Here is a 27,026-nt window from a genome sequence, read left to right as displayed (position 1 = left end):
TGTTGCCATGTTAATCTTACAATTTGAGACCTTCGAGATTAGTTGCCTACTTTATGCGTAATGAATAAAGACACACAAACATTTTAGATAATTAAAGTCCCTTCAACCCAATGAAGTATTTTGCGACTTGGGTTGCAAAATGGGTTTGAAAATGCTCTCCAAAATATCTCGTTTATAGTAGAATGTATGACGTCAGGACTGAGACTTCACTCCAGGCAGAAGCGGCAAATGGAAAGCAAGGAGTGATCTGAACCAAAAGAATACAAGATCGGCACGTTCTAAACAATAAGATGTTTAATACAACAGTTATTATGTAGAATCAACTCCCTCGGGGTTTCTTCCTATCATACTGCTAAGGGGATCGCACCGATGGATCCCAGCACAGGGACACCCCTGTTCATCGCCCAAGAGACACTCTGCTACTACCCCATTAGCACAATTTACAACTCATGCCCTCGATACCTTTTCTATGCACTCATCCTTGCAAGCTGCGCTACTCGATGGACAGGATGGCTGGCAGACGTTTTCCTGGGAGCTGCGGCGACATACGCAGGAACGGCAGCAATTCAAGCCTTCATCCTCGTTTCCGCCCAACAAAAGCCTCAGTCTCCTAGTCCAGTCACTATTCCGTTCATATCTGCAAATACAACTCTGATCAAGGAGTTCCCTCAATTGGTTACTGAAACAGATCAAGTTATGCTTGCACCTGCATCTTTGGAGCTGGACGCCGATGCGGTTCTTGCCATTGTCGTGACTGGATACCTCGTGTTTCTACCACTTCAAGCCTGGTCCCGGGTCTTGACACACGATCGTGCCCGCAACCTCCTGTTCTATCTCTGGAACATACTCATGCTGGCCGGCTCGATTTGCGCTCTGATCTATGCCGCACAAATACCAAACACTCCGACGCAGTACATGTTTTGCTACCCTGACATTCCTCCATATGACGACACCTCAAACGACGGTTGGCAGTCTTCCTGGAGGACTTCAACCTGGAATAGCAGTGTTTGGAGAACATTTTCAAATATCTCGGCCTGGGGTCAGATAGGAGATATTTGTTTTAATCCTTGCTTCAACACTACCCAGATTTTACGCCAACCAGAGTCTTTGCACTCGACTCCTGCTACAGAGGACTCTTCAGCTCCGTCTTCGCATGGCTTCTGGAACAAGATTCTGTACTCCAAGCGGTATATCTACAGTCTCATTATTCTGTGCCTGGTTCTCAACTGCCTTTTGCTGGTTTTCAGGTTTCTTCCTTACAAATCACGAATCCCTTCTTCCCAGATTGTTGTTATCTGGAAAGCTCGACGGAGGATTTGGAACGGCTTCAAAGAAGATATTCGCAATGGAATTAAACGTCCTGTGGAGGAGAATACGGGAAAGGAAGACGGCGGCACAGTGGCACATGCCGCCAAGAGACCATCTGTTTGGCAAAGACTTCGGCCGTTTCTTACCTGGCAGTTTATCAAGGCGTTTCTACACGTCGCAGTTGATGCTGGCATTCTGTTCGGCATGCTGTTCAGTATGATTATCAGCCCATTTACTATTGTTGCGTTTGTCGCATGGGCTGAGTGGACTCTTTACAATGACGGCCCATCGCAGGAGAGTCCACAGCAGGTTGGTCAGTGGGCGTATCTAGTCTCGATTGCACTTCTCGTGATTTCTGCCGGGATTTTAACACTCAAATATCGAATCGCGTCATCTGCGGAACTGGACAATGAGATCGAAGCTACACGAAAGCGCCTGAGGGATCTGGAGGAGAAGAGAGAGGCTCGGTCGGAATCGGATGGGCTTTGATGCTGTTGAAAGAGACATGACCCGATCTAAAGGAGAGTCATCAAGAACAGAACCCTGGCACGATAGAGAGTCTCAAATATGAATACTTAGCACCAATCAAAGCCCCCTGCCCGACAAGCTTACCTTTATAGCCAATCTATTGGAGTGCCAAGATACTCGTTCTTTTCCCAATGTTGAGAGAAGGTTCTTGTTCTTTGTTTGTCCCGGAAACCCTCCCGTATTCGTTGGGTTATTTTGTCGCAGTCAGGTAATTCTTTGAATAAACCTACTGTAAGTTCCCCGGTGCCAGAGGAAGCCATGGGTCTAGAATCGTATCATTTGCTTCCACAAATGTGGTAACTCTTCCCGTAGCTCGTGAGAGCTTTCAACGAGCATGGCGCTTGAAAACTCTTGGAAAGTCTGCGGGAGACGAGATTTTCAACTCCAGTGTCAAACTGAATTACATGAAATAAACCACCATCTTATATTCCCAAACCATGAGCATAAAACGTCTGGGTTTCGGAATACCCATACTGTACTGCAGTTTTCAGCAGAGATAGTGGCGTCCAGTTTCAATATAGCCCGCAGCAAATGCAAAACCCTCACCTGATCAACCTTTCTGACGTATCAATAGCTTCGAAAGTAATGAAAGAAAGCCAAATGCATCTAAGCGATGGCCTAACTCTGGTAGTCGACCACTTGGCAAATGTGCGGGGGCGGACCTTATCCCCAAAGAGGAAGAAATGACATGAAGCTGTCCCGGTATTCTTTGCAAATCACGGTCAATGCTTCAACTTTTCCTTCAAAATTGAAATTATCGTTATCGACTCAAGGAGCCAATTACAAAGATGGTATAGATTCTTAGTTGCACTGATATTGCATCACATCGTGTGTGACATTTGATAACAATCCTCGGCACTGACCTTTCCCCCGCCCTAGGAGTTGCATACGGGTTTTTTTTACCTGCCGATACTTTGCTGCACCTTTAATAAAGGGGACTTTCCCGTTTCTACTTTAACCCTGAGTGCAGACTTAAACATGGCGAAATTCAGTAGAGAAAGTCTTGAATGCATGGAAGACATCTCTCCTATTTCTACCGGTAACAACAAGTCGTATATTCCACTGTGGCACTCGCTCAAAAAATGGCCGAGAATCGTGGGATACTGTCTGGCTCTGAGTTCTGCAATCCTACTTTACGGATATGATCTTGTCATCGTGGGAACAGTGGCCGCGATGCCTCAATTTCAGTATATCCTCCAATCCTCCCTGCAACTAGCTTAATTCTTACTCACATGAAACAGGCTAGTTTTCGGGAAAGAGCTTGACGGCAAATACATCATACCATCAATGTGGCTCTCCCTTTGGAACGTCTCAAGTTGCATCGGCTTGATGATTGGCTCTATTCTCGGTGGTTATTATCAAGATCGCCGTGGTCGTCGCTTGACTCTTGCGATCGGTAGCTTCCTTTCGGCGATTGCAATTGCCATCTGCTATATTTCCGATCTGCCTGACGGCATTGAATCGCGTCGCGGTGTTTTCTTCGCGGGTAAACTTTTTCAAGGGATATGCATTGGTATTCTTCTCTGTGTCACGCAGACATACATGTCGGAAGTGCTTCCTGTTGTTCTCAGAGGGCCTATCATTGCGTTTTATCCGATTTTCACGCTTCTTGGCCAGCTTATTGGGTCTATCGTTGTCTATACTTCATTGAAGCACAAGGGCCCTGAAGCATACCGTATCTGTTTTGCATCCCAGTGGCCGTTTTCGGCTGTGCCGCTTGTGTTGGCGATTATTTTGCCTGAGAGTCCGACGTGGCTTTTGAGAAAGGGTAGGACTGAGGCTGCTTTGACGGCACAGAGGAAGCTCGACACGGCAAGCATTGACTCGCAGGCTGTTATTCACGAGTTGCAGGCATCTATCCTGATAGAGCAGGAAGAGAAGAAGACGCATCGATATATTGATTGTTTTCAAGGAGTCAACGCTCGAAGGACGTGGATTGTCGCTTTTGCAAATCTGATACCGCAAATGTTTGGGCTGCAGCTATTGGCCAATGCTTCATATTTTATGCAGGTCGTGGGTATGAGCTCAACGAATAGTTTGATTTTCTTAATCTTGGGAATTGGGTTGGGGTTGATTGCAAATGTGGTCAGTCTGTGGACTTTGAATGCCTTTGGCAGACGTTCTCTCATTTTGGGGACTCTAGGCACTGCTATGGTGTTGTGGCTAGCGATGGGGATTGCGGGATGCTTTACCGGGACTGTGATGATCTGGTAATATCTCATTCCTGACGTCTAAGAAATCAATCTAACTTCGTGACAGGTACACATCCATCACCATGATGGTCGTTACGATGGTCTCCGGTCTGGGATCATGGCCCGCAGCTCATGTTGTCGCATCTGAGACATCCTCACTTCAACTCCGAGCCAAAGCCCAAGGTATTGGATGGTTTACTTCGGGTGTTGGTACGGCTGTATTCGCAATTATCTTGCCGTATATTTATAATTCCGATGAAGGAAATCTGCGCGCAAAGACTGGATTCGTTATGGCTGGTTTCGCTGCGGTCGGAATCATTATTTCATGGCTGTCTGTTCCAGAGATGAAAGGTAGGACACCTATGGAGATCGATCGCATGTTTGCTTTGAGGCTCCCAACTCGCAAATTCAAGTGTTGGGACAGCGATGTGACTGTTGCGCAAGAGATTGAGTCCAATCGGTCGCCAAAAACCTAACACCTCCATATAGTTACATTCATGTCTTTGTCTAATTTTATCTCGTCTTCCTGCTTGCCTTTGCTGAATCAACAAAGCTGTACCCATACTTGACCTTTGTCGTTCTTATTCATTCCCACTCCCTGACTCTGGTCTCTGATTGTTGAATTCGCCCTGCTTAACGAACCAGAAAAGCGACCTCTTCCAAAACACGTTTCTTTGATGATATCCTAAGCCGAGTGCAATAATAAGACAACAAAAGGTGCAACAATAAAATTGCTCAATGTTTTCTAGGCAACGAACTTGCTGCAAGAGTCCAAGTTTTGCTTTTCCGGTGGTCGGCTTCTAGATGATCTGATAAGTGTGTTTAGGGGGCTTTTGGGGGCCAAATAGCTCCATGAGGCCCATAAGCGAACTAATCAAATTCAGCGTACGTTGAGATTTTGCTGACTGCCTTATCTCTTGCGCTTCCATCTTTTGCGTCCCCAACATCTACACTCTTGGCCATTTTCAAAATGGGAAATCTGCAAAAGGGCGACATGCCATCTCCCCCACTGCCAAAAGTCAGACTCTCCCTGTGGCATCGCATCAATTGCTTCATCTGGTTGTGGGCTTTCAAATTCTTTGCCATTACATTCTTTGTTGTGCGCAGGTTTCTGTACCCCCTGGGGCCTGCAACTCGACCAGCACTCATTAAATACTATCCATGCCGATCGCGTCTCCAGTGCCGAATCTTTTTCCCGCCAGGTTATAAGCCTGGGCAGCTTCTTCCTTTGTATTTCAACATTCATGGTGGTGGCTTCGCTTCATTTGATGCAGAGCTGGACGATGGATTCTCTTCGTCCTGGGCAGCACGAACTGGAATGATGGTTGTGAGCCTCAGCTATCGGAAAGCCCCATTGTATCCATTCCCAACTGCATCTTACGACATTCATGCGCTTGCCACTGCCATTCTCGCAGATGAAACTCTACCAATTGATCAAGACCGGGTGGTGATAGGAGGCTTTAGCGCAGGGGGCCAATTAGCACTTTCAGCGTCGCAGCTTCCTGGCCTGAAGGGCATCGTCAAGGCTTCTATCATCTATTATCCTACGGTTGATTTTAGTATCCCGCCAGATGAGAAACTGGCTCTGCGGCCATATTCCGACGGACCTACAGATACTCTTGAGACGACCTCTTGGTGGTTTGACTGGGCCTTTGTTTCCCCGGGTCAAAATAGACGCGATCCTTTGCTCAGTCCGTGTTATGCAAAAAGAGAGGATCTGCCGCCTTATATCTACTGTGTAGGCGCACAATGGGATATGTTGCGGTTTGAGGCTCAGCAAATGATTCATGAGCTTGCTGACTTGGAACATAAGGAGAACCAAGATGAACCATTCGAGACAGAAAAATATAAATGGACTCTTGCCATGGGGTGTTCACACGGTTTTACGACAACCATCTTAAGGGATCCTAAGCGGATATCGCTTGAAATGGCAAGGACTGAAGAAGTTTACAATGAGGCACATCAGTGGTTGATGAAGAAAACATTGGCATAATTCTAGCATACAAAGACTACAACCGGGATCAGCTGTCAACTAGAAACTCTATTTAATCAGTTTTGCTCGAGAATTTTCTTGTTCAGTTAAAGAGACAAGTCTAAATATACTTAACCCAGAACAAGAGACTTGGGCGCTGCATTTGCGACCAGATTGACGCCAAATAGCGATACCTATCTCCCACAACTGCCTTACGTCGAATTTACAACAATGAGAAAACTAATTCCTGGTGCGCAGTGTCCAGCGTTCTCTCTGACCTCGCGTGATCGTCGCTGCCGACAATTTCTTGTTTGGGTCTTCTAAAACGAACATTTGCATCGTTGTGCTGGGTCAATATTTATCGGCTTGTGAATGGTTTATTTTCCGTTATCGACGAAAGTCATACTATCACCGTGAAGCGCAATGGAATACATGGCACGTTAATTCCCAAATGTAATGGTTGAGTTTTCCCGGGCTCTGGTCTCGCTTGGTTTAGCTATAGAGCTTCATACTACATCAAACTCTGGATTTCGAGGTGCTCATGAAAGTGTTGCGATATTTCAATGTGAATAGTGGTAAACAGATTTAAAATATCACGTTTATTGCTTATTCTTTATGCGTAGTATGCTAGACCACTAAGGGCATTTATAACGAGGTAGAGTCAGCACGATTTACTTGGCAACCGAGGGGAACTTTGCGACTTGGCGCTTACTTCGCTTACCCCATTCTCCGGGCTTACGATTCATATTTGACTCGTCACCAACTAGAGATATGGGCTATAATCAGTGAGTTTTCGTCAGCTTCATAGCCTCATGTGCTCCAAGGCTGCCCAGGTGGTGGCGATCCCGTATGACTAATCTGCGACTCGTCCATACCCGGAGTCGAATCTATTTTCAAAACTTCCTAACATTTGACCAATATTCTTCATCTCAGCTGTCTTTTTTTCTGATAAATGGCAGACACTCCGGGTAAGAAGAGTGCCACAAAACGCACAACGCGAAACTCCTTGTCTTGTGCGCAATGTCGCTATAAGCATGTGCGTTGTGACGGCCAAAAACCAATATGCACGCGCTGTGAGACGGAGGCAAAAGAGTGTGTTTATCTTCCTTCACGTCGGCGTGGGAACCCAAAAGTAAAGCATTCGACATACCCGGCTGAAGCTCCAGTCCCTGAAAGCTCTATTGAGTCCTCACTGGACAGCCATTTTCAAGCATCTAATACCTCGCCATCATCTTCAACTGCAGCTACCGGGGAAACTGAAGCATCACTCAATTTTAGTTCTCAGTATTTGGCATTATATTATGACTCATTTCATGCGGCACACCCCTGTATCCTGCCACTTCATGCGTTGAAGCAGCGACTCATCGATCCGACAATTCAACCCCTTCTTCGGGTGTTGTGCTATGTTGGGTCGATTTTTGACAGCTCGAGGCCATCTGAAATATGGTACCAGTGGGCAAATGATGCAGTGAGCGAGATTCGCCTTACCACTCGCTCCCTCACGACTTTCGATATTCAAGCTGTACTTCTATTTGCCATCGTCGTTTATTGGTGCAATGAGCCAGAACGAGGCGTTGAGCTACTTGATGAAACAATTCGCATGGCAGTATCCATTGGAATGAATAAGAAGGAGTATTCTAGGACCTATGGTTATGGTGATCCTCTCCTTGAGGAAAGCTTGAGACGCACTTGGTGGGTGATCTACATCACCGACGCCCACATCGCAGGCAGTACGCACACGTATCCGTTCCGAACTAGTGGGACTAATATTACTACGGATCTCCCGTGTGAAGAAGATGATTACGAAACTGGAGTAAGTGAACATTTCTGCTTATATTTGCTGTTTTTGATCTGACATTGTCATCAGAATATCCCACTTCCAAGATCTATTGAAGATTATGAAAACCGGGAATTTTTCACGGAATACGACTCTAATTTCTCGTCATATGCGGAACTCATCGGCCTGACTCTTGGAATTGATCGGGCTTTATCGCCGGGGAGTACAACAGACTCTCAATTATACATAGCAATGGCTTCGGCTTCTGATACCTGCATCCGAGCTTGGTACAGTTTGCTACCTCCTTCGAAGAGAGATCCTATTCGGCCCGATGGATCTGTCGATGAAGTCATGTTCAAGGCATTATTTATCATGCACACGTGAGTATTTTATTGCTTTACCGATATAATGGATTTCTGACATGGGTCTAGCTACACTGTTGAAATTCACCGACCCCTGTCCGCATTGACTCACAGTGCAATCGAATCCGTCTCGCGCTGTGCTCCAATGGCACCATCAGAGCAACTGAAATGCAATAACGCAAAGGAAAAAGACCTTCACACACTAAAATGCACGACGGCCATAGACAGCATCGATGAACTGCTGACTCTGCCAACGAACATGAAATCGCACTCTCCATTCATCATTTGCATGATCGCCAACCTGGCCATCGCACATCTGTCAGCTTGTAGATTTATCTATCATGGCCAGAGACTGTCACAAAGCCGTGAGAAGATTCGACTTATGATGGGAACTCTGAAACATCTCAGTGAGCACTGGGTTCTTGGAAAGAGAACTTACCGCGAAATTGGGATTGTTGCTCGAGAGTTATTATCGCTGGCGAAGGATGCCCCTGTTAATTTCCCTACATTCGAATTAGCTCTCCCGAATCCTCCTTCTATGGATATACCTGCTTTGGACATGCTCCCGGACGGGAACTTTGACTTCTGTGCCTTCTTCGATGCGGGCACATCTGGAGTCAACGAGCCTGATATGCATTGTATTTAGTGAAGACTTTCAGGTTTCTATACTACAATGATTATTTCTTCCATATCCTGGGTCGAACATCTTTCCAAATGTGGTGACTGAATTCTGAAACATCCTTGATAACATCCATTCAACAGAAACTAACAATTAATTGCAAAACAAGAAGTACATACAGCCGGTGAAATACTTGCGCCATAATTTTTCGATTTGAATAGCAATATTCACATTTCATCCAGTTCGGGTTCCCGCTCTGGGTCTTTGGGAGCAGGCTTGGCTGGCTGCTTCCTATCAGCGGGATTCTTCCCTCGAACACTGTCGTATATGTCTTCCATAGTCTACAGGTCAAATGATCAGTGAAAACTGACGACACAAGGTGCAAGGCAATGTGCTTACTGGATGATACGACTCCTCCACACCTGGATTTTTGTTTCTGCGCTTAAGGATCTCCGACTTCAAAGGAGAATCTTCGAAATCATCCGGGAATGAGGCACCGACGTTTACTGCGAATCCAGAATGTCAGTTATGCTGCAGAGGTTCCAAGGGAGTCAGGACAGCCGTACGCGCATCTTCTGCCTTGTTCGGGGGCTCAGCCTTCGTTTGCACAGAGGCTCGACTCAGTCTCGGAAGATATGAAGCGGACGACCTTGTGATGTATCGTTTGATCAGAACGTTATTCATGTTTTGAGAAATGTGTCCTATTGCAGCTTGCTGATTCTGGTGTTCATTCAAGTTTCATATTAAAAGAAGAGCTCAGGCAGGAACCATGGCTATGAATACGAATATGATGTCAGACCCATTACCATCATGAGTCTCGACTCGTATATCACCGAATGAGTCGAGAGCCATTCTCCAAACAAACAATGATGACGTCAGCGGTGCTCATACACCAGAGCAGGTTGATCAAAGGCAGATGATTATATTGACGAGCCAATTAAAAATAAACATCACGTGTATCAATGACAGAAAAGGAAATTGTAGAAAACGAAGTTCAAGCGATCTATAGATGCTGAGGAGGAACTTCAGGCCAAGCATCCACACCATCTAGCAAAATCATTCCCATTCCCGACATGAAGTGCGTCTCCATATGGCAATGCAAGAGGAATGGACCTGGGTTCACAACTTGATAACGAATAGCGATCCAGGCTACTCCATTTGGCGCAGTAACAAACGTATCCCGGTAGACAGGCGTTTTGAAGAAGCTGTCCGGACTGCTTTCTTTTGCTTCCGCAATAGAGTTCCACTCAAAGTTGCCCATTGCACTGCCAATCACAAATGCCTTATTAGAATGCTTGTGCATGGGGTGTGGTGGCTGAAGCTTGGTTGGCTCTGGGATGGCGAGCTGGAACACAATGTCTACCCAAGAACCATTCAGGGTCTCAATCTTGAGCGCAGAATCCAAGCCGGGTGCTTTGGGATTGAGGATGACTGGCTCCATCTCATTCAGATTAGCAGGCAGGAAGGTTGTTCCGTCCAAAGTCCATTCCCAAGATGAGTTGATCCGCCCGAGGGTTAGAAGATGGAAATCGTCACTATCCTCCGCGGGCAGGATAGCAGGATATGGTGGCAGATTTCTGGTATCAAGATCAATGACAGAGGCTGTAGTGTTACTACCACCGTAGTCAATGTATGCGGTTGATTCACGCGTGTTTTGTTCGCCGCCCTTGTAGGAAAGAGTGGCGTAGCCAGAGATGACCTGGTTATCGTGACCAGCGACCCGGATCGTGTAGCTGCCAGGTTCCTTATCCAGTTTGATCATAGCAGAGTAACGCTCTCCGTTATAAATTGAAACCTGATGCGCAAGCTGCGGCTCAATGTAACGTCCATCTACCTCGTAGATATACATTGGGTGCTCATCAATGGAAAAGATCAGCGATTTGAGACTTGCTGCACTGATGAAGTTGAGACTGGCCCATCTAGCTTCAGGTGACACTTCAAAGGCGGAAGTTGGGCCCTCGCTAGGCACGCATCCGGAGTTCAATCCCGCAGGAAGTAGCTCTGGGTGGTGTTCCCAGTTACCTTGTAGAACAGCCATGAACGGGTCGCATCTGCCTAGTGTTAGTGGCTTTCAGGTCAGTCAAGTATAATATGAACTCACCCTTTATCTGTCAAAGGCTCACTAACGACCGCTCTTACTTGAGGTGGCTGGAGGTTGGTCAAATAGTCAGGATCTTTGCAGTATACAGAGCCTGCTCCGTCGATGAGAATGCTGTCTGAGCAACTGCTAATTGTGAGTGTCTTCCTTTGCCTTGGATGTTAGAATTCTTACAAAATATCGTATCCCGAGCTTTTCAAGGCATTCATGTAGTCGTCGGATGCGAGATGGTCCCAGTCAGACATTATGACCAACTGGGCATCATGAGCAGCCTTGGTCATGGCCTGGATATCGGCAGGGTCATTGGAGATCATTGAGAATGGAGAGTCTCGGTCGGCAGATGGGCTAGATCTTTCGTTAGAGGCGCAAGAAAATCAGACTGATGAATGCTCACCGAATACGAATGCCACCGTAGAGACCGTCCATTATTCTGTCTTTGTCGTGGGCATGATACCAGTATGTGCCATAGGTTGTAGCTTTCCACTGGTACCGGTATTTCTCACCAGGCTTTATCGCCCATTGCGATAGACCTGATACTCCATCCGCCCATGGGGTGTTGAATTGTCTGAAATAGTTAAGAATTGTGCGCTTCTCTGATGTTTGTGTCCGCGGAGGTCTTACTCAATGCCATGGAAATGGACAGATGTATTGAATGGCAAGTGATTGGTCACCTCGATCTATTTTCTTTCAGTATATCTCTCAAATGGAAGCAAGATTGAACTTACTGTGACTTCATCTCCTTCATCCAGGATCAATGGTGGGCCTGGAAAGCGATCATTGATAAAGATCATATCCCTCTCGACTCCGTTGGGTGAGCCCCTCTGCCATGTAAGGTCAAGATCAAAGTGAACCTTGGCTGCCTGACCGCAGGCAGCTAGGCCCATGACAGTCAGGAACAAGGACTTCGCGTGCAGCATTGTGTAAAGTTAGTGGGTGCAATCCCAGATAGTGAAACGACAAGTTTCCCCCGCAAGAGTGTATATAGCACATGTCTCCCTGCAAGTCTTATAACCAGGCCGTGCTTAGCTCCTTCATAGTTGCCAAGCGACACAATTCTTACATTCCTCCGAATTGAAAACAGCGGGCCCTTGCATTGAACATTGTTTTCAGCCACGAGAACTTGAGTTCGGTCCCAAATCCGGAGCACAATATTTATTTTTATGATTGAAACTCTGTACCAGCTCATGTCCTCCAACTATGATGTTGGAGGATTGAGGTCAAATCGAACTTTCATTCCCGTTTGGGCTAGGTCTGGCAGATCATGGCAATTCCTGTCGTCGCTGCACCTGGCTCAAGAGATGCCACTCGAAGATACAAATTACTCGGCATTAATTCATTGGTAGAAACCAGATTTCCTTCATTTTCTGGCTCCAAGGAACGAAAACGTAGACCAAATGAAAGGTATCTGCTCGTGTCCCTGTTTGTTTCGCCGGGCTAATTTACCGACCGGAATGTGCCGCAAGGGAGGTCCAGATCCTAACACTCGGAATCGCTATCAGACATAATGGCATAAAAAACTGTTGATGGTTATAATCGTAGCTCTTGTCAACCCCGAGTGGTACCTAGGAAACAACGGTTGATGATCGTGACTCCGTCGTCTTATCAAATATACACAATAACCCCTTACGGAACACTTACGGAACAACCCCCCAAGGAGGCATAATTACCACAAGTTTGCAGCCTGGATTCTGTAAAAGATCCCTCAGAAAGAAACAGAGTAAGTGTTTTTTTTTTGTTCACGAAATGCATCATATAGCTTGAAAACAAGAAATCTCTCCGGGTTCCCACGATACATAATATTGACATGCATTCCACGGACGTAAACTGCAAAGTAATTATCTGTTCCAATTTCAAGCCTCATAATTATGCCGCAGGCCTATACTCTTCATCAATCTGAATGAGAGCAGCCATACCGTCCCTTTCAAAGACGTCGGTATCTGTGATCATGGTTGCGATCAGAGTTGCTGGCTCAGTCTTGCTAGCATTATCACTGATGCGATGATGACATCCAGGTGCCTCGAACCAGCTTCCTCCCTCCGGGATAGTCTTCATTGGATCGTCGTTCATCTTATTGAGAAGGGTGCCCTTGAGAAGGTATGCTCCGACGTTGGCTCCGCCGTGTCGGTGAGGAGGAGTAGAGCCGTTGGGAGGGAACTCCACGCGAAGACTGACAATGCTCTTATTTGGGATGCCCACTAGATGGTATGAGAAGGCGATCTCGAGGGCCGGCATGGGTCGGCTAAGTAGGTATCAGCTTAGTGCTCAATTGGTTTGTTTTCTTGTGCCTGAAATCTTACCTGGGGTCATATGTAGGTTCCTGCATCTTGGAATGGGCTTCGGTTCAGAATTAAAAGATATGAATGATATTGTTGCTGTTGTCGAGTGTAGTTTTGTGAATTAAATTTGTTGGAAATTTTGCGAAATATATATAGTAAACCGATCGCCCAACAGAATGAATTGGCAACCACTTTTCAGTCAGCTCATGTGGAACAAGTGATTCCGTATAGCCTACAATGTGGCAAACAGTCGGGTGTCATTTGTTGGGAACCTGAAGGTAGCAGAATGTTATGATGCCATGGTTATTAGCCCGACACTGATAGGCTATCAATAGGCTATCGGTTGATAGCCTACGGATCTTCTCCCCGCGCTCTGCATCACCTGAGGAGGGCCCTCAAAAGTTTGCAAAACCAAACACAAAACTCGGGTTCTCTTATTGAAAGTGAGTGATGCTTACAATAAGCTTTGAGATCGGAAATCGAGCGTGTTTAGCGGTTATAGCCTAAGTGGTGGCGTCATACTATATCCCGGATTTAATGCCCATCGTTGCAGCGGTAACGACTTATATACTTCACTTACGCTCATTATTTATTGAAAGTATATATCAGACTAATTGTCAGTGTATTTGAATTCTTCCAAAATTATAAAAATTCTACCAAAACGTTTGAAGCATCCAAAACGGTAATCTCAATTGCCCACAATGGCGAGTCTTAAGATTCAATCAGCAGTGGTCGTGAAAGCTCAAGGCGAAGGACAAGTCGTGGACGACATATCTATTCCTTCACCAGAAGTCGGTCAACTCCTAGTTCGAACACATGCTGTCGGTCTCAACCCCTCCGATTGGATGGCCCTGGATACCTACGGAAGACCAGGCGCCGGGCTGGGGTACGATTTTTCCGGCGAGGTTGTCGAACTCGGAGAAGGAGTTCGCAATGACTGGTCTATCGGTGACCGTGTAGCTGGCTTCGTGCATGCTTGTATGCATTTCTTGCTTTTCTAGGGTCCTATCATTCCATTACTAATATCTCCCTTAGGTCATGCAGCAAACTACAGCATTGGTTCATTTCGCCAATATCTGAATGTAGACGAGAAACTCGTCATACGCTTGCCGGATTCATTTTCATCCATGGAGGCCTCTACAATCGGAATGGGAATCAGCACTGCGGCACAGGCCTTGTATCAAGTTTTGAAACTCCCTTTGCCAGAGGTAAACCCGACACCGATCAATCAGACGATTCTGATATACGGAGGAAGTTCTGCGACGGGGAACTTTGCAATTCAATTTGCAAAACTGTGGGTATAAAATATCAGAAGCTATAGTCCACGCTAACTCATTTCGAGATCTGGGCTCCGAGTTATCACAACATGCTCTAGCCAAACTGCAGCTTGGGTTCAGTCGCTACGACCCGATAAAATTGTTGACTATAAGTCTCTAAATGCAGTTAAGCAAGTCAGAGACTTGGTAAGCGAGACTGGATTATCACTGATCCTGGATTGCGTAGCCAACGCGGACACAGCCAGTTTTTGCTACAAATGTTTCACACCACAGAAAACAAATAGCCAATCATTGGACTATGTCTACGCTTCTCTAATGCCAGTATCCAATCTACCAACAAAGGCAGAACTTCTACCTGCGTCTACAACGATACGGACTGCATGGAACTTTGTGTATACCTGCTTTGGGCGACGGTTCACACTTATGGGTAAGACCTGGGAACCTTCAGCTGAAGATAAAACTTTCATGATTGCTTTTTATCGTCGATTCGAAGAATTAATCGCAAGTGATAAAGTGCGCGCTATGCCTCATGATATCAACGAAGGTGGATTGCAAGGTGTGGTGGAAGGTATTTCTCTCGTTCGAGCTGGGAAAGTGCGCGGGAAAAAGTTGGTTTATTCTATCCCACGGGGAATTTGAATATAATGCTTTCATTGATTATTGTTGTATATGGAGCTATCACTGAAGAGCTCATACAACGTTATGATGTTTCTCATACTAATGTTAGACGCCAGAATCATACTGGGTCACATCATCACCATGTACATATTTTGACCAATTGGAACACGTAGAATTCAGTTGAGCGTAGTCAGTCTCAATCTCAGATTGACGCTCGAGAATCTGGACGGCGAAGCCCTCCGATGTGTGCCAAGCGATGTGGCAGTGCATGAGCCAAGCCTATGAAAATGAAAGATCAATAAGGTTGAGTCAATATCGCTGAGATCTCCAAATGTGGGCTTACACCAGGATTATTAGTCTTAATTGCAATAACCAAGTAGCCACTAGCCGGCATCATTGCGACATCACGTCGAGGGGCATTGACCAACGTGAGAGCGTCCGGGTTCGAGGAGTCAAACTCGCCATATCCGGACCCCAAGACCCAGAAGTCGTGGCCGTGAAGATGCATTGGGTGGTCCTGGGCAAAAGGTGAGTGAATGACCATGTAAGCCCACTTGTCAGCCTCTGGGAGATGAATGACACGCTGCTTGTTGGTCCATGTATTATTTCCCTCGGCAACCTGGAGCAAAGTTGGATACTCCCACTGGGTACGGAACGAAGTCTTGTTCATAGTCCAGAGCAAAGCATTGTCGGTAACCTCGACAGCAACCTTTTCCGATGCATCATATGTGTAGGTTTCTGAGGCATTGATAGGCAGGTAGGGAACCAGATCCGAAGAAGCTTCATCAGCACAAGAGTCTGTGTAGCCGTAGGCAAAGGTAGTAGGATCTTTAGCAGAGGTGCTGTCGTAGCGGATGATTCCCTTGACGTTGTCAACAGCATCAGTCTCAGAGCAGGCTTCTTGGGGAATGGCACGTAGCCAAAAGTTGCCGCTTGTAAGATTTTTTGCTGTCACGATGATATCGTAGCGCTGCCCCATGCCAATACTTAGCTGAGTAGTATTATACGGGTGAATTGGAACAAAGTCAGCCGCAATAACCTCAAGGTGGTGACTGTCAACCATGAAACGGAAATGTTGGTCTGCTGCGGCATTGACAAGTCGCAGACGGTATCTAACGGTAGGCTCAAATGTAATCTCGAATCGTGATCCGTTTGTACCGTAGGTATTCGTTCCATTGATCAAACCATTGGGTGCGGTGGGCGGCCCACCTGTAGACGCTTGAGTAACCAGTTGGTCGGCGGTTTGCTAAATTAAGAGTTACTATCCGTGAGGTGTCTTCAAACAGGACAGCAACAGCGTAGTACATACGTGATACCAATCATTCAAGAAGAGATGTCCAAGATCAACGTCATAGTTTGCAGTAGCAGGGCCGTTGACCAAGATACCACCAAATACTCCGTCCCATGCCTGCACATAAAAGTGCGAATGGTACCAACCAGTACCGTATTCAACAGCACGCCAGCGGTAGGTCAAGGAATCGCCCGGAGCAATAGGGCATTGTGTGATACTCGGGACACCGTCCATTCCATCTGTCCAGTTCTGACGAATCCCGTGAAAGTGAAGACCGGTGCCATTATTTTCCAGTGAATTCATAAAGTGCACAACTGAGTATTTGGATATTAGTTCAGAAGGTTCCAATTTTCTTGAAGAATCTGACCTACCAACAGTGTCACCCCAGTCGGCAATAATTGTAGGTCCAGGGAAAGAGCCATTAATCAGTTGAACAGGCATCTCAACACCATCTGGTGAGGCAGTGGTATTTTCGACATTGAACCAATACTCGCGGACAACACCGGTATCGGGAACCTCCTCGTAGTAGTTGGTGGATATATCATAGCCATCCTTCCAACATGATCTGTCAGATGCGCTATTCACACAAGATGTGTCCCTTGTCGACTTCACTGGTAGGTCTGCACCTCTGACTGTGGACAATGGTAGGAGCGAAGAGATGAAAAGACTCCGGAGAAGCATGATTTCAAAGGATACACAAAAAATATCATGTATAAAGATAAATATTGGAGGCAAATTGAATCCGAAGGTCCTCGATTGCAAAGAGAGAAGAAAGATTTAATCCAAGGCCGAGCAAGGACAATGACTTAGAATTGATAGTCTAGCTCGCTCATGGTATTCCACGTCGGGAAAAATACTCGCAAGACCAACCCTGCTGGAGGGTTATATGCCGCATATTGGGATCCTTTCCAATGTTTTCCTACGTACGTAAGGTATAGAATAACCAGCTGCCATGGGCTACTACGATCTACGCAATCTCTTGCCCAATCGCCCTGTGACCGATGATCCAAAACGAACGTTATGTGGAAATAAACGGGGAATGCTATTCTTGGCGCCACCTAGCATAAAAGATCAGCGCAATATCAGAGGCATAAACTTTAACATTTGATATTGAGCCGTGTTTCTTCGGTCCTCTGCTTTGATGGAAAAAGTCATACCCGCGATTTGCGTAGTCAGCGGAGCTTCGGAGCGCAATGATCGGCACTCATCGATCAAAGGATGGTATAGTTTATACAGGAGTTGTGCTGCCTGTGTTAACTTATTTTTACCTTGTGCGCCAAGTGGAGACATGGTAAGGTTATTTTTGAGGATCGATTCAGGTTTGTCGACGGCACGGGAGGGGCCTTACATAGCGCATCGCCGTCCTTTCAACTGGTCTGTTTTCCTAGCCATCAAATCTAATAACGCTCCTCTTCTTTACTGTTTGGCATCACAATCCAAAGACCATGTGGCAAGCTTTTGATATACAACAGCCAGTTCCATAGAGTCTATTTTACAAAAATAGACAGGGGGTGCGCGGTCAGTCAGGTTCAGGTCCACGCCAGCCCACAGCAGGAGTGGGCCCAACCCGTCGTTAGCTACGCAAACTAAGCATTGGATTTGCGTGGGCTCGCAGAGAATTTTGCAAAAAGATCGATCTAGCCTGTCAGCCTTGCAGGCATTGATTTCAAAGAACAGTGGATTGAGTAGATCTTGCCTTCGTATAGCTAACTTCCTGGTTGGACTAGCCCAAGCAGAGATACCTAGGCACAAGAACTGCTAGAATATTTTTGGAATGTGATTATGGGTCTCCCGGCCGACTCTTTCCTGTAATTTGTAAAGATTTTACCAACACACTTGATTTAGCGCCGGTTGTGTCTGCTCCTTTGTTGATAATTTAGGAATACACATTCCTCTCAGTCTTATACCTCACTTCAGACAAGGGCAGCATAATGCATGCATACTACGTTGTCAATTGTTTTATCCTGCAACTTTTCTTTGGCTATGCCTTAGCAAGTCCATCTCACTATGTCAAGCGCGGTGCCGAAACAAATGCTACACTCTATGCTTATGGAGTGAACGCCTCCTCGTGGCCCATTGCCTACGGTCTTGATGACGGTATGAGTCCCCAACAAAATTGTCCAATCTGTTTCCCCGATACTGATATTCTTTTCAAGGCCTGTTGTACATCACAGAAGACCCAAACGATAGTAGTGCCAACGTTACCCCCTCACCTGGGATCTTGCCTCGATAACCGGCGAATGCTGGATTGCCAACGCAACTTTCGTGAATGGCACTTCGGCAGGATCGATGTTCATCGAGCAGGATAACGAAATAGGAGTGTTGCCGTTTACTCGAATCGCCTATGTCAACGGGACTGTCACAGGATTCGCACTGTTCGCCTCGCAGTTGGTGTACAACAACAATACCGAGCTTGAAGCGCAATTCTGGGCCAAGTCAACAAATATCACTGGCGTTTATGGACTTATTTGGACTCCTGATGGGGATATACCGACTGGTGACTTCCCTGTTGTCGTTAAGGCTTCGGAAGATTTCTAGCGAAAGTCCAGCTCGGAGACTTTTGTTGGACTAGGCTATAGCAATTAGTTGCAGAGAAGACTAGAAAAGCATAATTGTCTTGCAAAGTTCTCAGTCACGAGTCTCTGTTATGATATTCCATTGTCAATGAATATAAGTTAGTTACTGAAACTAACAAGTTGCTCGGCATATGTTTGGTCAATCAAATAGAAACATGATACAGCTTCTCAAAAAAAGCTTGTTTCTTTTACACATTGTACAATATAACATTGAGACACATATGGTATTCTGTAACAATTCAGTCTCACAAAGCGAAGGCTATAATCAGAAAATAGAGCGGAGAACCCGCAGAGGAGCTGCTTTGAACCACTCGCCCCATGTCGCATATTCGACTCTGGGAGGAAGGTCAACATCAAGCGCACCATCACGAATACCAGTAGTGATATCCATCTTATCAACCGGGACAAGCCAACCACCACGGTCGAGCTTAGGGTCTTTGTTGTATTTGGTGTAGACTATCCAGATGACGAACAGGAGAATTACCAGCGGCGCGGCGATGTAATTCTCAAAGAAGCCTTCAGCATCTTTCGGGGCAACAGAAACGTAAAACTCAGCAACGAGACACAAGACGTTCAGCGATAGACCGATCCAGCTCCCGATAACACCGAAGGGAGCAGCATATGCAAGCTCCTTTTCCGAGTGCCCATTAGCCTTCCAGGCCGAACGGAAGCGAATATGCGCAAAACAAATACTTCCCCAAATGAAGAAGTCAGAAATTCCAGATAACGCAAGAAGCCAGTCGAAGATCTGACCACCTGACGGTGCTTCGTTAATAAACGCAAGGAATCCGAAGGCGATTTGAAGTAGAATGCACCACAGAGGGCGACCTCCTTTGTCAATGTATGCCATGAACTTAGGCGCCATACCCCGCGAAGCCAGGGCCTGAATAGTTCGACTGGATCCATAGGTTGCAGAATTAGCGACACTGATAACTGAAATTGTGATAATCGCATTCATGACAGATGGTAGACCGGAGATACCGGCATTCTGGATTGAGACGACAAAAGGCGAGGCCTTGGTGTTGGAACCCGAAGCTCCAAGCAGCCAATCGGCGTTGGAAGGCACGATCAAACCGACAATAAATGTTCCAAGAACATAGAAGATCATAATACGCCAGAAGACCTGTTTTGTTGCTTTAGGGATGGACTTTGCTGGGTTCGCGGCCTCGGCGGCAGCAAGACCAGCCATCTCTGTTCCACCGAAGGCAAACGCCGCCGTAACAAAGACTGAGCAGAAACCCTCGAAATCTGTGAAAGCGCCAGGGTCACGCCAGTATTTGGTCCCAATATATCCTCCTTTCGGTGCACCGCCGCAGTCGATGACGATTCCGAGGATGATGAAGCCGATCACCGCAGTGACCTTGATCATTCCGAGGACGAACTCGACTGTGAATTGCAGTCAGTATAGGTCTCATGCAATTTCATGATGACTAGACCTACCTTCTCCATAGCCCTTCACGCCAAAGAATTGGATTGCGGAAAGCACAACGAGAAATACTGCTATCCATATGCCAACGTTCAAGTCATCTCGCCAAAACTGGATGGTTTTGCCAGCAGCCGTGAGTTCAAAAGGTAGAATAATTAGCCATTGAATAGCATAATCCCAACCAACGGCGAAGCCCCTATGAGAATATATAAATCGTTAGGTCTTGTGGCTGGTATTGAATCCATGGGGCACAAACCAGGCTGGACTGATAAAGCGAACACAGTACGAGAAGAAAGCACCGTTGACAGGAAATAGCACAGCTAATTCTCCCAGGGCTTGAACTGTGAGAAGAAGCATTCCTCCCACGATCAAGTAACAAAGCAACTGGTTGGTATTTATCAGCAAATGACCTGCATCAAAACTGTTGCCAACATACCAAAGCCCCAGGCCCGCCAGTTCTCAATGCACTTCCGGTGCTCACGAACAGACCAGCTCCAATAGCACCGCCTGGTCAATCAGGTCAGCAAATAAATTCGAGATATATGGCAATACTGCATACCAACAGCAATCATCTGCATATGACGATTCTTGAGGTTTCGCTTCAATGGATTGACTTCGCCGACCGACATATCCCCCTCAGCTGAAGGGAGGCTCTCGGCAGGCTCAACGGCCATACCCGCTTTCTTCTCAACATCATTCTCCGTTGCAGTCATATTGGCCCAGTGAATGGCACTTGCCAGTTACAGACAAGTACAGCTGAGATGTGAAAATCTCGGAGAGGCTGACACTTTATACATATTTCCAAGGCCTGGGGCCATGCATGCCACTTCGGACGTGATACCATTTACACAGCTCGTGGCGTTCTTCCTTCGCCTGCATATAGCAAGGAGAAGATAAGACTTCCAAGAAAAGTAAGATCGTATCTTGACCAATCATCGTTGGGGTTGAGAGATCTTGTTTGAGCTTAGCCCAAACGCCACGTTCGGGGTCCGAGTTGTTGTCCCGTTGTATACGTGCCGGCCATTGGAGGAAGGGCTGTATTTTCATTCTATTTACAACCGGAAATCCGTTCTCAGAACCCAGGCAAAGTGGAACGTATTCCAATGCGACTATAATTCATGATATCCCCGGCACGGATAAGTAGTACTGTCAGATCTTCCCCCTAAGTGGGCCGGCAGGAATGTGGGGTGAGGTGCATGTCTTGGTATTTTCAGTTCATGTGTGCCGTGTGCTCTAGGTTATTTTCCCGTGCTATCAGGTGAACCACTTCATAAGTTGAACGACACTCGAGCCCATTGGGATATCAGAACAAAAAAGCGGGGTCTGAGCGGTGCCTAACAGCACAATTCGGGCGGTTCACAAAAGCATTGAGGCAACGAGGCGTTTTCTGGAATATATCATTGCTTCTTATGCGTCGAGTTAAACCCGAATGGTGGACTGTGCTGTGATAGCATGGTGTGGTCTTATCGCTAACCAATGCCATCCCTGAAGCGATCAAATTTATCCTCCTAGGGTTACAGAGGAATATTTTCTAGAGTTTCTAGGCGCTAGGCTGTCATTTCGCCCCTTTTACAAGGAAATATAAGCCGATGCAAGAAGAGGTGGGGGAAATACAAATCAGTTTGAGGCTACCAATCTCGGTATGTCCGATCAGTAGGGTCTTGATTAACATGAACCACGAAGATGATGAAACAACAGTAAAACATGCGGAAATTTGCAGCCCATAGCATTTTGAAAGAGCTGATTGACACCGGGGTTGATCGGGTCGAACATATTATTAGTGGCTTATGTTCCTTGCCTCTGGGGACTTCTGCCTGCATGTCGCAATATTGAGCATAGCGCGGCTATTTGATTAGAAACGCATTCTTATTTTTCAGTGACAAGGACCTTTGCAACTTCCTCTGCGATGTTGTAACTTGAAACCTTGCGAATCTGGCTATCCAAGAGACTAGGGAAAAGTCCTAGCCAAAATGGTTAATACAACTCACACAATGCTTTGCAGAAAAAAACTTACCGATAAATTTCATAAACGTGTACATTGAGTACTCCTGGAACAGTCCCATTTGACGTTTTCTGTTCTGAGTTTTCTGGGCAAACTCCAAAATCTCCTTCACTCGCGGTTGTCGCAGAGACGTATACTGCTGTGCAGCAACCCGGATAGCCCCTTTTTGACTCTCGGGTGAACTATGGTCATTTGCGCCATGCTTGCGAAGATAGTGAGCCAGAAATAGAACAAATGCTTCTACATCCTCCAATGCTTGAGAGGAACCCTGTCCTGAGCTTGGGGGTAGCGCATGTGCTGCATCACCGACAAGAACTACCCCACCTCGCTCCCATGTCGGAAGCACAGGAGACGTCCACGTTGGGTACATGTTCTCCACATGGAGCGATTGAATAATCTTTCGAACAACTGGATCCTTCCAGTCTGCATGTCGCTCCCGAAGCTGCCGAGTAACATCCGCCATATCGAGAGTTTGACGATCTGGGCATTCTTCAATCTCGTATGTCGACCACCAGGCGAGAGAATCCCCGGGCTCGGAGACGTGGTATGGCGAGTCGCGGTTAACTGCGGACTTCGCACTCTCAGAGTAGAAGTATCCGAAGAAGCCATTACCCCCAAATATGAAGTTCATCGATCCTTTCTCGACCAGCCCTTGGACATCACTGGCAGGAATGAATCCGCCGACGCCGACGAGTCCCCTTTAGCAAAATATCAGCAGCTAATTCACTTTTTCCACTCTAGTCTTCACCCGATATACAAAAGGAGAGGCAATGGAAATCCACTTACTCATAATGGGGAGGATACGGGTCGTCTTTGGTATCCGGAAAGAGAGCTCGTTTGGCAGTACTCTGGACACCGTCGGCACCGATGACTAGATCGGCTTCCAGTGGGGGAGTGCCATCAGCGAATTGGATCAAGTTTTTCTCTTCAGTACGGACGACAACTTCCGAGATTCTCTTGTTGATAATGTGTTCGTCTGGAATCCTTGATCGCAGGGCCTGCCAGAACGAATGGCGACTGGTCGCCACCATGCACATGCTTTCCGGGTTGTTGTCGTTGTTATCGAGTGAAGTATTCTTCATCTTAACAAGCTGCCATCCATTCTTACTTTTCATGTTTGAGGTGGATATGGTATATCCACCGCGAACAACATCTTTTAGCAAAGTCTCATCGAGGCGCCTGAGAACATTCAATCCGTTCGGACCAACGCCAAGTCCACCTCCAACGAGAAGGGTCGAGGAATGTGTGTGTTCCTCTTTTCTTTCATTTGCAGAAACATCCAAATCTGTGCTATAGGCCTCACAGATCATGATATCATGTTCTTCGTCGGACTCGGTAGGGGTTTGAAGATGCTTTTGCAGCTCCAGATATGCTGCGCATCCAGCGATACCGGCGCCGATGATAACAATTTTCATCGTTATACCCTAGCTATTGAGATAGATTTTGAAAAGAATGAGTAAACCCAAATTCAAGAGCAGTGAGAACACAGTTGCGAGGCCAGAGTCTTATAATGCCAGATGGAGTTCGCGCATGTGGGTCCGCAAAGCTAGCCCAATAGAGCCTAGCGCAAGGATTAAGTTGTGGGTCCAGAGGTTTGACAGGATCATGGGACTGGCAACTTTGATCCACTTGTGCAACTTCATCAAGTTGACATTGTTCTGAATTTTTCCCGGTGATGTTCGAAAATGTAAGATGCTACATGCGCAAATAGCTCGTTGGGTCTCATAGAAGAGACCTTTGAGTCATTATCATCGCTCAGCCCTCGGGAATCTGGCGTTGTTTGTAGGTCTTCCTGAGTAGGGGGGTTCCAAATGCTGATTATCTTCAATGGAAATCCTAGCATCAGTGATCCACGACCAGATACTGGGCCGGGTACTGCTGCTATGAAACTTTTGGCGGAAACTATGGACTGCACATGCCGCCGGATTCGTTCCTCGTATAGATATGCAGACGGTGACGAAAGAAACAGAAGGCGAAGTGCTATCACGTTTGCGGAATCATAAAGGGACCCAAGAGCAGCTGTTGGCATATCCGCATGTAGTAGCATAGGAAAATGACTGGGGTCATAAGGATCTTGATTCATATGCTGATTGTTGGCGCATATCCATTCTTCCGCAGATGCCTCAATTGCACTCATCATGGAAAAACATTGGGACCACCATCCGTGAAGCTGGAGCATTATGCCAATTACCATTGCTTTGAGCTTTTCCTGTAAGCAGTCATCCGTATTACTTGTAGTTGCAATCTTGTCCGCAACTGCAAGACACGGGAGTAAGTCGAATAGGATATCGATCAGTTCATCGAAAGCGGTTTTTGAATGAACTTCGAAAGGAATGGTTTTCCACTCTGGTAAGGCAAAGCTGTGCTGCTTATTCTGCGAAATTGCGGCAACAAACTTTATGCAAGAAGGTTTAGCAGAATATCTCGAAAGCAAATTGGTGTTGGACCCACTGTGAGAAGTCTGAGATGACGAAACAGCTGATGCATAAACCCGTCGCGGCAACTTTCAGGTCCACCGGCTTCAAGCATCTTCGTGGCACCCTGGACATGCTGAATCCATGCTTCATCTGATGTACCCGCTATATGCTCAAAATGGATGAGCATCACAGCGGCACATATAATATCACCTGCAAAGTGAGATGGATGTCGTGATAATAGTCTGTGTAGGCCATTAAGAGCCCTTGAGTACCACTTGCATGCTGCTGCTTGAATCGAAAGATCGTTTGACAAAGTCCCATAGAAAATCATGGAGCTCGCTCTGATAGAATGCTGTACCAGTGGCAGATCGGGTGTAACAGTGAAGATCGCTAGTTCATCCAGCCAATTCGGCGGTTGTCTTGTAGACCCCGGTGCTTTGAGTCCAAATGATTCAATAAAATGGGACACGAAGAGACGATCAAAAGCATGAGCACGACTTGGTTGATATATGGTTAGAGAAGGATACCACCCCGATTTATCAATTTCCAGAGGTTGCTGAAATGGGTGCTCCAGTGATGTAGACTGAACGATGGAGCTTGCTGGTGGTTTTGCTGGAGTAGAATGCACAAAAAATGCACCCTTCCGAGCCCCCGAACAGTGTAAACCCTTCTTCCGGCATGATAAACATTCAGGAAGGACTTCATCACACTGGAAGCAGTTAGAATAAATATAATATCGTCTATATTAGGAACAAAGCACCTTTAACTTGCGCAGACGACATTCTGAGCAGCCCTTGCTTCTGCCAGGAACGTTGACCATGTCGCTAGCATTGGAAATAACGCACAAGTTACATGGAAGGTAATTTCCAGTCCTTTTTCTGTGGACCAAGACATGTGGATAGAATTAAGTCCCGCGATCCTGCAGTGGTCCAGAACACGGTGTTCACGTAATCCACTTTTTAGGCCCAGCGAACTCGGTTCCACCCGTATTCCTCAGACCCCTACTAGCTTACACCTCGCTGAATATTTACGCAATAAATTACAGCAGGGCTGCATTCTGTACATAGAATTCATAAAAGTGACGTCCAATCAAGATGATGCTCACGGTTGATGGCAAATTCTATGGCGAAAGAGAACGACTGTACACAGACAGGACAATAAAAAAATCCACATTAATGAGAGCTTGATATCAACATCACCAAATGAAACCTAGTATAGCTGCAAGCATGCATCGTTTCACGGTTTGATTACACGCATAAGAAAGGTTCAACAGCAGGCATAACCGTATTCGCTATTCGTTTAATGGTAGCCTTACATCAAAATGCAGCATGAATTCTGCTTCTTGGCCTGTATTCAATATATCAGTATGAATACAAAACAGAAAGTGCCGGGGAGCAAACCTGGGTGTAGAACATCTTGCTCTGGGCTGACAGTCCATCACTCTTGGCAACCAATGAATCAATCTTTTCGCCGCGCTCCAGAACGCTCTCGATCTAAGAAGGCGTCAGATATCTAAAAAAGTATATTCCCAAGGGCGATGGCAACATACCGTCTTGTGCAGAACAATTTTGGTCTCATCAAGTTCTTGCTGGATCTTCATGATGCTGTCTGCCTGGGAAGGATCCTGGTACTTGATAATGTATTCCTTAAGAGCCGGCAACGGACAAGCATTCTCGCGGAGGGCAGGATCCGAGAATGAAGTCCGGGGGTGCTTGGCAAGGAACTCATCCACAATCTTGCCCAGAAGTTGGTGGGCCACCAGGGCAGGGTAGTCACCATCGGTGACAATGATACCAGCAACACCCTCTGTGCGACCATAGGCATGGAATGTGTAGGCCTTCTCCTCAATATCCTGTCGCTGTCCAGGCTTTGTCTTTTCGGCAACGGTTCGGTTGAAGAGCATCAAGAATTCATCGTAGCTGGTGGCGTGGTGGGGTTAGCGACTTGTACGTTTCGGAGAGGAGAGAGGCAAGACTAGGAAACATACTTTTGACGAGTGAAGCGCGAAAAGCTATAAAAAATTAGCTACCGTGCTGTAAACTGTGTGGGAGGCTGTGAGTGACATACCTGCTGAGGTCCTTTTCCCCGCATAGCTGAAGTGCTGGAGTGGTATCGTTCCGGAAAACCTGCGATGGATGGGGGTCAGCATTGAAAATAGCTTGACTCGGCAAGGAGAAGGCTTTGAACTGCGACATACGCCCATATAAAGGATCTTCATTTTGACTTCGAGGATTCGTCGTCCACACAAGAACAGGAGGCAAGTAGGATGCTGGGGATGGTGGGGCTT

General features: G+C 46.5%; 13 protein-coding genes across 13 annotated transcripts; 6 read left to right on the top strand and 7 right to left on the bottom strand.

Moving 5' to 3' along the window:
• Positions 1 to 369: 369 nt before the first annotated feature.
• N7511_003160 (uncharacterized protein) lies at positions 370 to 1,797 on the top strand (the record flags this gene model as incomplete). Its single annotated transcript, XM_057125585.1, has 1 exon — positions 370 to 1,797. One exon carries the CDS (start codon positions 370 to 372, stop codon positions 1,795 to 1,797), a length of 1,428 nt encoding a protein of 475 aa, XP_056987744.1.
• A 975-nt stretch (positions 1,798 to 2,772) lies between these two features.
• On the top strand, positions 2,773 to 4,504 carry N7511_003159 (uncharacterized protein; the record flags this gene model as incomplete). The annotated part of the gene is made up of 3 exons (XM_057125584.1): positions 2,773 to 3,023; positions 3,078 to 4,046; positions 4,096 to 4,504. Coding segments are annotated over 3 exons (1,629 nt in total), but the record flags the coding sequence as incomplete, so codon positions are not given.
• Positions 4,505 to 4,998: 494 nt separating this feature from the next.
• N7511_003158 (alpha/beta hydrolase fold protein) lies at positions 4,999 to 6,021 on the top strand (the record flags this gene model as incomplete). The annotated part of the gene is made up of 1 exon (XM_057125583.1): positions 4,999 to 6,021. The coding sequence occupies one exon, from the start codon at positions 4,999 to 5,001 to the stop codon at positions 6,019 to 6,021; it is 1,023 nt and encodes a 340-aa protein (XP_056987742.1).
• A 931-nt stretch (positions 6,022 to 6,952) lies between these two features.
• Positions 6,953 to 8,785, top strand: N7511_003157 (putative C6 transcription factor; the record flags this gene model as incomplete). The annotated part of the gene is made up of 3 exons (XM_057125582.1): positions 6,953 to 7,813; positions 7,868 to 8,157; positions 8,209 to 8,785. The coding sequence occupies 3 exons, from the start codon at positions 6,953 to 6,955 to the stop codon at positions 8,783 to 8,785; spliced, it is 1,728 nt and encodes a 575-aa protein (XP_056987741.1).
• A 200-nt stretch (positions 8,786 to 8,985) lies between these two features.
• Positions 8,986 to 9,442, bottom strand: N7511_003156 (uncharacterized protein; the record flags this gene model as incomplete). Its single annotated transcript, XM_057125581.1, has 3 exons — positions 8,986 to 9,099; positions 9,158 to 9,264; positions 9,325 to 9,442. 3 exons carry the CDS (start codon positions 9,440 to 9,442, stop codon positions 8,986 to 8,988), a joined length of 339 nt encoding a protein of 112 aa, XP_056987740.1.
• Positions 9,443 to 9,761: 319 nt separating this feature from the next.
• On the bottom strand, positions 9,762 to 11,773 carry abr2 (laccase abr2; the record flags this gene model as incomplete). The annotated part of the gene is made up of 6 exons (XM_057125580.1): positions 9,762 to 10,809; positions 10,860 to 10,982; positions 11,031 to 11,201; positions 11,251 to 11,421; positions 11,478 to 11,533; positions 11,582 to 11,773. 6 exons carry the CDS (start codon positions 11,771 to 11,773, stop codon positions 9,762 to 9,764), a joined length of 1,761 nt encoding a protein of 586 aa, XP_056987739.1.
• A 946-nt stretch (positions 11,774 to 12,719) lies between these two features.
• On the bottom strand, positions 12,720 to 13,179 carry N7511_003154 (cupin domain-containing protein; the record flags this gene model as incomplete). The annotated part of the gene is made up of 2 exons (XM_057125579.1): positions 12,720 to 13,095; positions 13,154 to 13,179. The coding sequence occupies 2 exons, from the start codon at positions 13,177 to 13,179 to the stop codon at positions 12,720 to 12,722; spliced, it is 402 nt and encodes a 133-aa protein (XP_056987738.1).
• A 654-nt stretch (positions 13,180 to 13,833) lies between these two features.
• N7511_003153 (zinc-binding alcohol dehydrogenase family protein) lies at positions 13,834 to 14,436 on the top strand (the record flags this gene model as incomplete). Its single annotated transcript, XM_057125578.1, has 2 exons — positions 13,834 to 14,110; positions 14,168 to 14,436. The coding sequence occupies 2 exons, from the start codon at positions 13,834 to 13,836 to the stop codon at positions 14,434 to 14,436; spliced, it is 546 nt and encodes a 181-aa protein (XP_056987737.1).
• Positions 14,437 to 15,132: 696 nt separating this feature from the next.
• Positions 15,133 to 16,999, bottom strand: N7511_003152 (multicopper oxidase; the record flags this gene model as incomplete). The annotated part of the gene is made up of 4 exons (XM_057125577.1): positions 15,133 to 15,306; positions 15,371 to 16,273; positions 16,337 to 16,632; positions 16,690 to 16,999. The coding sequence occupies 4 exons, from the start codon at positions 16,997 to 16,999 to the stop codon at positions 15,133 to 15,135; spliced, it is 1,683 nt and encodes a 560-aa protein (XP_056987736.1).
• A 1,250-nt stretch (positions 17,000 to 18,249) lies between these two features.
• On the top strand, positions 18,250 to 18,856 carry N7511_003151 (uncharacterized protein; the record flags this gene model as incomplete). The annotated part of the gene is made up of 2 exons (XM_057125576.1): positions 18,250 to 18,415; positions 18,636 to 18,856. The coding sequence occupies 2 exons, from the start codon at positions 18,250 to 18,252 to the stop codon at positions 18,854 to 18,856; spliced, it is 387 nt and encodes a 128-aa protein (XP_056987735.1).
• A 303-nt stretch (positions 18,857 to 19,159) lies between these two features.
• On the bottom strand, positions 19,160 to 21,033 carry N7511_003150 (uncharacterized protein; the record flags this gene model as incomplete). The annotated part of the gene is made up of 5 exons (XM_057125575.1): positions 19,160 to 20,280; positions 20,335 to 20,516; positions 20,577 to 20,704; positions 20,757 to 20,827; positions 20,880 to 21,033. 5 exons carry the CDS (start codon positions 21,031 to 21,033, stop codon positions 19,160 to 19,162), a joined length of 1,656 nt encoding a protein of 551 aa, XP_056987734.1.
• Positions 21,034 to 22,186: 1,153 nt separating this feature from the next.
• On the bottom strand, positions 22,187 to 23,737 carry N7511_003149 (FAD-dependent oxidoreductase; the record flags this gene model as incomplete). Its single annotated transcript, XM_057125574.1, has 3 exons — positions 22,187 to 22,281; positions 22,335 to 23,020; positions 23,109 to 23,737. The coding sequence occupies 3 exons, from the start codon at positions 23,735 to 23,737 to the stop codon at positions 22,187 to 22,189; spliced, it is 1,410 nt and encodes a 469-aa protein (XP_056987733.1).
• A 2,313-nt stretch (positions 23,738 to 26,050) lies between these two features.
• Positions 26,051 to 26,957, bottom strand: N7511_003148 (palmitoyltransferase YKT6; the record flags this gene model as incomplete). The annotated part of the gene is made up of 6 exons (XM_057125573.1): positions 26,051 to 26,086; positions 26,140 to 26,232; positions 26,289 to 26,658; positions 26,727 to 26,750; positions 26,807 to 26,865; positions 26,937 to 26,957. 6 exons carry the CDS (start codon positions 26,955 to 26,957, stop codon positions 26,051 to 26,053), a joined length of 603 nt encoding a protein of 200 aa, XP_056987732.1.
• Positions 26,958 to 27,026: the final 69 nt, after the last annotated feature.

Source organism: Penicillium nucicola (assembly GCF_028828085.1).
Source record: "Penicillium nucicola strain IBT 29836 chromosome Unknown utg000002l, whole genome shotgun sequence".
NCBI lineage: Eukaryota > Fungi > Ascomycota > Eurotiomycetes > Eurotiales > Aspergillaceae > Penicillium > Penicillium nucicola.
This window is presented reverse-complemented; position numbering and strand designations above follow the sequence as displayed.